At 37.7% G+C, this 10,941-nt stretch overlaps 1 protein-coding gene across 1 annotated transcript; it reads left to right on the top strand.

The window, feature by feature from the left end:
* The first annotated feature begins 6,310 nt into the window (after positions 1-6,310).
* LOC112638005 lies at positions 6,311-10,421 on the top strand. The gene is made up of 4 exons (XM_025408854.1): positions 6,311-6,331; positions 7,813-8,081; positions 8,759-9,075; positions 10,241-10,421. The coding sequence occupies exons 1-4, from the start codon at positions 6,322-6,324 to the stop codon at positions 10,419-10,421; spliced, it is 777 nt and encodes a 258-aa protein (XP_025264639.1). The 5' UTR covers positions 6,311-6,321.
* Positions 10,422-10,941: the final 520 nt, after the last annotated feature.

The raw sequence follows: 10,941 nt of genomic DNA, 5'->3' as shown, positions 1-10,941 counted from the left end.
GACGAAGCTCGGTATGGGCCTGAAGAGGACGAAGACGAAGAAGAAAACTGCGAAGAAACGGATACTTCCGGTAGCGAAATGCGGCGGCGTATTGCCGATTCTACCAATGCTGGGCGCGCTCGGATCCCTGATCGGCGGAGCGGCGGGTGTAGCGAAGGTGGTGAACGACGGAAAAACCGCGCAACGTCAGATGCAAGAGATGCTACGTCACAATCGCGCCATGGAAGGTCGCGGATTATACCTCGCTCCTTACAAACACAGACGAGGAGTCTCAACGAGAAGAAGAAAAAAAAAAACGTCAAAGAGACGTTAAAAATGCCGCAGGGTGCAACTACCAACAATTGCTACAACTGGCGAAACGTATGCGCATTCTATATTTTAGAGGCGTTTTCATGCGCGACTCTTTACCGATCGGTGGTATTTATCAAAACGAGAACGGCATCGTAAATTTAGATAGCGTCGAAGGACCGGGTACTCATTGGGTAGCGTACGCAAAGAGGGGTAATCGCGTCGTATATTTCGACAGTTTCGGCAATCTTCGACCTCCCAAGGAACTTGTGCGATATTTCGGACGAAACGTAACAAAGATACAGTACAATCACACGCCTGTTCAAACTTACGATCAGAGCATTTGCGGACAATTGTGCTTGCAATTTCTTCGAACGGTCGATGCGTGCGAATTTAAAGACGGATATCGCGCTATTTAACTCAGTATTCGTTCAACAGTTTTGTCGACATGTCTATGACATTCACGTTGACTGGGAAGAGTAGCGTTCTCGCGGCAAATTTCTTTCCCACTGTAGACTTGAGCGACGATGAATACGAACTCGGTCTAACGGATTTTGAGACTTATCACACGATACCGAACGTGAATTCCTCGAATAATAAATTTTACTTTGGCAAAGCCGACGCGGAAATTACGATTCCCGAGGGATCGTACGAGTTGCGAGATATACATGAATTTTTGAAACGTGCAATTTCACGGAAACATCGCGATAAGAAACACATTGACGGCGATGACTACGAAGATGGCGAATATCCGATAGTGCTCCGCGCTAATTACAATACAATGAGAAGCGAGATCAAATGCGCATACAGATTAAACTTTAGCAAACCCGACAACATTGGATCGCTGCTAGGATTCTCGAATCGTATTCTCGAGCCGGGAAAATGGTACGAATCGAACATGCCGATTAACATTATCAACGTTAATATTATCCGCGTAGAATGTAACGTGACCGCGGGCGCGTACAACAACGGCAAACTCGTTCATACGATACACGAATTTTCACCGAGGGTACCGCCGGGATATAAGATATCGGAAACGCCGATCGCGCAGATCATTTACCTTCCGATCATCGCGCGGAGCATTACGGATTTAACGTTACGCGTTGTCGACCAGAACGGACGATTGCTCGATTTTCGAGGAGAAGAGATCACCGTAAGATTGCACGTACGACGGTTGCGGCGATAACGTACGTACGTATGCGACGTATGAGATGCTCGTGTTGAACGGATCGAAAGACGCGAGAGATAACGCAATCTTTACGAAATCAGCGACACCAACAACATCAACGTCGACGTTCGCTAATATCCAATCATCCGAGAAAAAGAAACTCAGCGCATCGAACGTTGCGTTTTTGCAATCTTTGGGATTCGCGGTGCGAAACAGCTGAACGATGACCGACATTCTCAACATCGGTGACGAACCTATCTTTGACGATCGTATCGTCAAGGTCGAGACTCACACGTACAACCCGTTCGCCAATACAACGTTCGGACACAATGACGAGATAAGAATACCCATACAACAACAGGATCTGTATACGCTGCCGCATGAGAGTTTTCTATACATCGAGGGACGACTAACGAAACACAGACCAGCAGCTGAAGGAGAAAGTGAATTGGTACTGGGAAATAATTGCGTCGCATTCATGTTCGACGAAATTCGATACGAACTCGACGGCGTTGAGATTGATCGCAATAGAAACGTAGGAATAACTACTACGCTCAAAAACTATGTAACGGTATCATCCGATAGAAGCGTGATTATGAAAAACGCCGGCTGGGAGCCGTCGACCAACGCGAATGGATATTTCAATTTTTGCGTACCGCTCTACATGTTGCTGGGATTTTGCGAGGATTACAGACGCGTGGTGATTAACGTTCGTCACGAATTAATCTTGATACGATCGCGCAACGACGACAATTGTCTGCATGGAAATTCGGCGCAGGAGCCTGAGCTCGACATATTCAAGATACAATGGCGAATGCCTCACGTGCTGTTGAGCGAAATCAAAAAGTTGTCGATGCTCCGTGCTCTGGAAAGCGGACGATATCTCAGCATGGCTTTTCGCTCGTGGGATCTGTACGAGTATCCGCTATTGCAGCTTACAACCAAGCATTCGTGGGCCATTAAGACCGCGACTCAGCTGGAGAAACCACGATACGTCGTTTTCGCTTTGCAGGCAGGTCGGAAGAATGTCATGTCTAAGGATGCGAGTGAATTCGACCACTGTAAATTGGTCAACGTTAAACTTTATCTGAATTCGGAATATTATCCGTACGATGATATGAATCTGGATTTTGATAAAAACAGATATTCCATTCTGTACGACACGTATATGCGCTTCTGCAAGAATTATTACGGATACGAGTATCTCGAGCCGAGTCTCTCCGTCGGGATGTTTCAACTTTACGGTCCGTTCGTGATTATCGATTGTTCTCGACAAAACGAATCGGTCAAGAGCGCGACCGTGGATGTGAGATTGGAATTCGAGTGTAAGGAGAACGTGCCGCCGAATACCACTGCGTACTGTCTCATCATACACTATCGCGTGATCCAGTACAATCCGTTGACCAACGTTGTACGCAAAATCACCTAAGTGATTGCGATAACATCTACGCAAGAGGGGGAGGGGGAAGAGGAGCATGATATAAATCAAAGTCTTGCGAGATGGTTTTAGAGTTTTGCCGTTCCTCTCGACTGGCGTATTGAAGAGAGAGAGAGAGATCTCGTCATGTCCGTACCAACGTTTGTGGATCTGCAAGGATTTATCGTTGGGAAAAATTTTGTCGTGAAGGAAGCGGCAGTCTTGAGAAAGGGATACGTTCTATCGCATTACTTTTTCGCAAGTCCCGTACCGTGGCACACGCTTACAAAATCTGAGCGATGTCAAGTCTCATGGCTGATTAGAAATCATCACGGATTACAATGGGAAGACGGAAACGTTCCGTATGGCTTGGCTCAGCGTGCGATTACAACAGCTGTCGTTGGTACGATACACGAAGAAGAAGAAGAAGAAGAAGAATCGTCCATCGTGTACGTCAAAGGACTTGAAAAGCGAAAATGGCTGGCCGATATACTAGACGATGCGGGGAACGGCTGTATTATTGAAACCTTGGATGCGGATTACGAAGATATTGATGCTCTAAATAAATTAGACGATACGAATAGTATGCGATGTGGAAAACATGTTAAGAATTGCGCCTTACAAAATGTATTCAAAATATTTAACTGGTGGTCGCGACGCCAGAAAGAATTGCGATAAAAATAAAATATGTAAACATTCATATGCGTTATCTCTTATTTACCTCACCCTAATCCTTTGCATGCGTTTCTAAGAATTCTTTTGTTCGAGCACCGCCTCCCCCTTCTCCTAAATTCCAATGCGTTAGAAACATTGATCCCCCACCACTACATTATATTTTTAATAAATGAGCGTCGGGTATAATCAATTAATTCCTGTACGATCAGTGTCGCGTTAACCGCTCGTGGATTCACTTTTCATAACCTCCCAGAGAAATGTACTACGTTGAAAGAAGCAGCAGCGGTAGCAGCAGTGGCGGTATCGGAAGACACGTGAATAATTACGTGCCGAGTCGTGATAAAACTCCATCGTTTGAGAACAAATACGACGAGTAAGTTTCGTTTAACATTTTTTTTTATTTTTCTATTTTTACAAATTGTATTATTAGTATTACTTAATTTTAATTTTTTCCCGTAGCATTTCGTCGGAGCGTCGTGCGGTTCGTATACTAGGCAGACGATACGCATTGACAGCTACGGAATTCAAATTCCTCGAAATCTGTATCAACGTGGGTCCGCCGAGTTACGTGGAGATTATTATAGGAGATCATCGGGGAAAGGGACTGATATTATCTCTCGAAACGTGGAAAGGACTCTGCGAGCAACGTCGCGATATTCTACATCTCCTTCGAACGACTCTCACGACATGTATAATTTTATAAGCGTTGGACCGCTAACAGTGCGAGTTCGTACGATTAACGACGCTAAATTCATAAGTCTCGAATCTTCGAACGTATGCATGATGATGGTAGAATCGACGTTACATCGTATGTTCGATCTCGATCAATGCATAGATGTAACTTTTGATCGATTAGATAAAATTATCCAAACAGTCGATGTCAAATTTACGCAATTCTCCAATATCGCGTCCGCTGTAACGGATCTTAAAGAAGTATCAAATGTAATACGCGCGAGTGACGCTTTCAACAAACATCAACTCGTTGATTGCGAGCTGGCGGCTTTAGCTTTTAGTCCATATAATACGTAAGACAATAAGATATGTAAAAACATGAATAAAGAGTTTTTAAGTTTACTATATCGTGGTGTACTTTTTTCTGCGTTTGCTTGCGTTTATAAAAAGGTTGAACATTGGCGCTGATACGTTAAAAATTCTTCCGAGAAAAAATTGCGGAAGACGATTCTGGGAGGTGTCATTTGTTTATATTGTTTATAAATGTGCATGCTGTGTAATCCAATGCGAGAGAGATAAGGATACGTCGAACGGGGAAAAAATCTAGAATTACTTATATCGGGGGTGAGGGATGTATCGCGAAAGCAAGGGTGCAATTCTTCCGAGAAAAAATTATGGAGGACGATTCTGGGAGGTGCTATTTGTTTATATTGTTTATAAATGTGCATGCTGTGTAATTCAATGAGAGAGAGACAAGGATACGTTGAACGGAAAAAAATCTAGAGTTACTTATATCGGGGATGAGGGAGTGGGGGTGGGGGTGGGTACCTATATTGGAGGCGAGGGGGTGGGGTGTACCGCGAGAGCCATTTTGTTTTGCAAAAACATGTTCCAACGCGTTAGGATATATAATACAATATTGCTTAAGGAGTACCGCTGTTTATATTGTTTATAAATATTTTATCAATCGGGCATGTAATACAATATGTAATACAATATTGCCGTAAAACATCTAACACGCGCCGCCGCCGAAATCTCCTCCGTCCCGCGTGACGTCATTCCCCCGCGCCTCCGTAATCCCCCGCGCGCCTCACCCCCCTGAGAGGACCTGAGTTAGAACTTGCCCTATATACCTACTTATGTTCTATTTAAAACTTTCTAAAATTAAAAAAATAATACAACTTATTACCATGATATCGAATTATATTAAAACTAATAAAGGTAACTCTAAAGTCCTTTCACAAACTATAAAAATTAAATAATAAACTATAAATACTTCTCAATTTATTATTCTATAAATTAAATATATAATAATAGAAATATTCAAAATTATTATTTCAAATATTATCAAAACTACCAATATAAATTTATATATAAAAATTAAACTTATAAAAGTAATTATACATAAATATATATAAATTAGTAAGTCAGTTATAATTTTTAATGTTATACAATTTAATTAATAAAACTTTAATTTTGTTAATTAAAAATAATAAAATATTTTTTAATTAAAAATAATAAGATATTTTTAAAAATTATAAGATATATATTATATATATATGTATATATGCAAGTTTTGATATTTGATATATCGATACACAATATATGATTACTTATTTGTACCTAAATTTTATAATAGAAGTGCAACCATAACTATTCTGCCTACAAGCTTTTATAATTATGCAAAACATACCTTTTTGCCCATCCTTTTTTTCGAGAAAGTCGGAGGCGGGAAGGATATTTGTTTTTTAAATCTTCTTTCATTTCGTATTTATTGCTGTAAGAGAATAAAATTAATAATAAATTTAGAATAATAATTTTTTTGAAATACTGTGTGGGCGATTAAAATTAAACGCTCTGTACATAATTATAATATTTCGTAATATCACAAAAAAAATTAGCAATACTTATGAATAAAATTATACAATTACTGAATTGTCTAATTATACAATGTTGTTCGTTGGCTTCTTCGTCACACGACACATATATATGTTACACGTGACAACGTCGGATCGTGCACGTGATAAGCGAGTGTCCGAAACAAGTGCGAACGTGTCTGGAAGATAACCGCAGTGCGCAGTAATATTCCATCCGTCGCACGATGAATACACGTAAGTACACGCTCGTATAAACATTATATTGCTTTAAATCGAAAGGAATTAGGCTCGTTATATATTCAATAACATGATAAGAAAACTAGCGTCTACGAGCCACAGAGAATGGTAAATGCCTGAAAAATTCTTTTTGATTGTACGCGAAATTTTAAACGAAAAACACGGCATATGCATATATTTTACTTGGTGCATTTAACCAAGATATAGATTCTCATTTTTGAGACATTCTATACAACCCTCTTTACCCCCCTGAAGAGACGTAGACGAGAAAAATATCGGGGCGAAGTCGCTGAATCGGGAATCGAACCCGAGTCTTTCGCTTGCCGGGCGACTGCTCTTACCACTGAGCTATTCAGCCCCACACCGATACTACCCTCGTCTATTTGTTTATAACTATGGACAATGAAACGCGATCATTTCAGCTAGCGCGTGAATTAAATTAAATCGAAAGGAATTAGGCTCGTTATATATTCAATAACATGATAAGAAAACTAGCGTCTACGAGCCACAGAGAATGGTAAATGCCTGAAAAATTCTTTTTGATTGTACGCGAAATTTTAAACGAAAAACACGGCATATGCATATATTTTACTTGGTGCATTTAACCAAGATATAGATTCTCATTTTTGAGAAATTCTATACAACCCTCTTTACCCCCCTGAAGAGACGTAGACGAGAAAAATATCGGGGCGAAGTCGCTGAATCGGGAATCGAACCCGAGTCTTTCGCTTGCCGGGCGACTGCTCTTACCACTGAGCTATTACGAAAAGAATTTTTCAGGCATTTACCATTCTCTGTGGCTCGTAGACGCTAGTTTTCTTATCATGTTATTGAATATATAACGAGCCTAATTCCTTTCGATTTAATTTAATTCACGCGCTAGCTGAAATGATCGCGTTTCATTGTCCATAGTTATAAACAAATAGACGAGGGTAGTATCGGTGTGGGGCTGAATAGCTCAGTGGTAAGAGCAGTCGCCCGGCAAGCGAAAGACTCGGGTACGATTCCCGATTCAGCGACTTCGCCCCGATATTTTTCTCGTCTACGTCTCTTCAGGGGGGTAAAGAGGATTGTATAGAATTTCTCAAAAATGAGAATCTATATCTTGGTTAAATGCACCAAGTAAAATATATGCATATGCCGTGTTTTTCGTTTAAAATTTCGCGTACAATCAAAAAGAATTTTTCAGGCATTTACCATTCTCTGTGGCTCGTAGACGCTAGTTTTCTTATCATGTTATTGATTATATTGCTTTATTAGTAGTACTTTTATCAGTAGATACTTTTTATTAGTATAGAAATTTATTAGCTGTTATAATAGTATCATTAGAAACAGTATAAATAACCACGTAAATTGTAACAATATTTGTTGGTTAAGTACAGTAATAGTAATAAGACAGTAATTAAAGACTATTTTATAAAATAATCTGTTTAATAGACACATATACGTAAATATTAATTAATGTATATTTGTTTCAGGAAGAAGTGAACCAATGGAGAGAGTTAAAAATGTTCTCTCTCCGATTGCGAAGTCTGAGATAAATCTCCGCAAATCCACTTATAAGACGGTGCCAAAAGCAACGGCGACGATGCAAAAGTTTACGCAAAAGTCAACGGAGTCAAAGACACCAGAATCAACTAAATACGACGACGACAATACGACAATGCAAAGAGCTAGTGTTTCAGAGTCGATGTCATCAGGGGCAACGACGTATGAAATAAAGGAAAATATACATACAAATATGAAAGTAAGTAACTGCATATTTAATTATTGCATATTTTTCCTTTTACTGCATGCAGATCATAAACAGATTAACATAGACTGCTCATAAGGTAGCGAAGAGTGTCCTCCTGAGAGAAAAAGATGATAGCATGAAGTTTATTTGTGTTTCTATCTTTTTCTGGTGTACGCGTGTTGCAATTTCAAGTTAAAAGTCAATAACTTGAAATTGCATCACGCATGTGTCAGAAAAAGACAGATACACAAATTAATTAATGCTATCCTTTTCTCTCAGGAGGATATTCTTCGCTACCTTATAAACAATCTATGTAAATATGTCTATGATACAGGTATAAATAATACTTGGATTTTTAAAATTTGTGAGAAAAGAGAATATGATAGAGAGAATATTATATTAGAGATGTCCAAACTTTTATTAAAATATTGATAGGTATAGTCTCTCAGTTCTAAATATTTAAAAATATAATTAGAATATATTTATTATAATATTTATCTGTTATTATTTGTAATCTGAAAATCTATTGTAATTATAACATTTTTCATTTATTCTTGTAATTCATATTTATTTTTCATTACTAATTTGATATATGACGCTAAGACATTTTATGTTTTTAGACTATAAAAACGTATTTTCTTGTCTTATTCTTGTCTTTCTATTGTCTTATTTTATATTTTATATTTCAGAGAATTAATCAAGTCGTGCGTCGGGAAGTCGCCAAGGAAAGGAAGAAATTAAAAAAAGAAGAATATCAAAGACGCAAAGCGCAATACAGGACACGTATTCCTGCACCACCTGTGTATGTGGCACCATCGCCAATACCATCGTTTTACGTACCGAGTTACGCACCATCGGCTTATGCAGCGCCGTTTATGTGCGCACCACCGCCTTTTGCTGCACTGGCTCACCCACAACCACCGCCTTACGGAGCACCGACTCATCCGCAACCACCGCCTTACGGAACGCCTTCGAACGTAATATTTTCTTCTCCTTACGCGCATATGTATAGACCTTTTTAAAATCGATTTTTGCGTTTAAATTTTATTACTAGAAAAAAATTTTAAATTTCATTTTATGGATTTTTTTTATGGATAAACTTTTATTGCTAACATATTTTGATAAAAAAATAATTATTTTTCAGTTGCATTTTCTTCTAAAATTTACAATTTTGGCTAGTCTTTTAACTTGAAATTGCATCTACAGATTAATCATTTTGACGAATATAAATATGATATAAATCACAATTTTCTTTCAAATAATTTTCTGTCTGACTTGCTGTTCTTTAAACACATATTTAAATTGCGCGATTGTTTCATCTATATGCACGACTTGATTAATTTTCTGAAATACAATAAGAACATACGTTTTTATAGTCTAAAAACATAAAATGTCTTAGCGTCATATATCAAATTAGTAATGAAAAATAAATATGAATTAAAAGAATAAATGAAAAATGTTATAATTACAATAGATTTTCAGATTACAAATAATAACAGATAAATATTATAGTAAATATATTCTAATTATATTTTTAAATATTTAGAACTGAGAGACTATACCTATCAATATTTTAATAAAAGTTTGGACATCTCTAATATAATATTCTCTCTATCATATTCTCTTTTCTCACAAATTTTAAAAATCCAAGTATTATTTATACCTGCATCATAGACATATTTACATAGACTGTTCATAAGATAGCGAAGAATATCCTCCTGAGAGAAAAGGATAGCATTAATTAATTTGTGTATCTGTCTTTTTCTGACACACATGCGTGATGCAATTTCAAGTTATTGACTTTTAACTTGAAATTGCATCACGCGTACACCAGAAAAAGATAGAAATACAAATAAACTTCATGCTATCATCTTTTTCTCTCAGGAGGACACTCTTCGCTACCTTATGAGCAGTCTATGTTATGTCTATGATCTGCATGCAGTAAAAAGAAAAGTATGCAATAATTAAATATGCAGTTACTTTCATATTTGTATGTACATTTTCTTTTATTTCATACATCGTTTTCTTTTATTTCATACGTCGCCCCTGATGACATCGACTCTGTAACACTAGCTCTTTGCAATTGCCGTCGTATTTAGTTGATGCTGTCTTAGCCTCTTATATGCATACATATGTAAATGTGTATATATGTATTGCTACACATTTTTTAGTACTGCCATATGTTGGGTAGCAGAGTCCGCATCGGTGGAACTTTTAAATCTACGCCGATGGGTGCTGGGACTGTCACTCTTGGGTGGCAGAGTCCGCATCGGTGGAACTTTTAAAACTACGCCGGTGGGTGCTGGGACTGTCACTCTTGGGTGGCAGAGTCCGCATCGGTGGAACTTTTAAAACTACGCCGGTGGCAGTACTAAAATATGTGTAGCAATACATATATATTTACATTGTGCTGTATTATCACTAGTACATGTATAAAAAAAAACACAGCCTTTTTCTTATAATCATTAAATTAGCGATTAAATATTTCTATTGTTTTTAGATAAAAGTAAAACAAAATAGTTTGCCTGCATTGATCGCGTTCAGCAGAGAAAATTGTTGTCATATTCTTTCGATGTTCGACGTTGATTGTTAGATTTGAAAGAAACCGATTACGTTGAATTGCTACTAAGCGATTTTTCTCTGCTGAATTCATTCATAATACAATACTATAAAATAGTGATCAAAAGAAAAAGAGAGACGCTAATTCATTTTATTTTAAATAATAGGAACAAATAAAATTTACAAATCAACCTAATGCATTTATATGTATAATTCGAGTCAACTTATAATAAACTTATAATAAATATAGTAAAAGAGAATAAATGGTGACATAATGCAGGAAAAGTGCAACTGAAAGAAACATACATAAAAC

Source organism: Camponotus floridanus, unplaced genomic scaffold, assembly GCF_003227725.1.
Source record: "Camponotus floridanus strain SB8 unplaced genomic scaffold, Cflo_v7.5 scaffold235, whole genome shotgun sequence".
In the NCBI taxonomy this organism is placed as follows: Eukaryota; Metazoa; Arthropoda; class Insecta; order Hymenoptera; family Formicidae; genus Camponotus; species Camponotus floridanus.
This window is presented reverse-complemented; position numbering and strand designations above follow the sequence as displayed.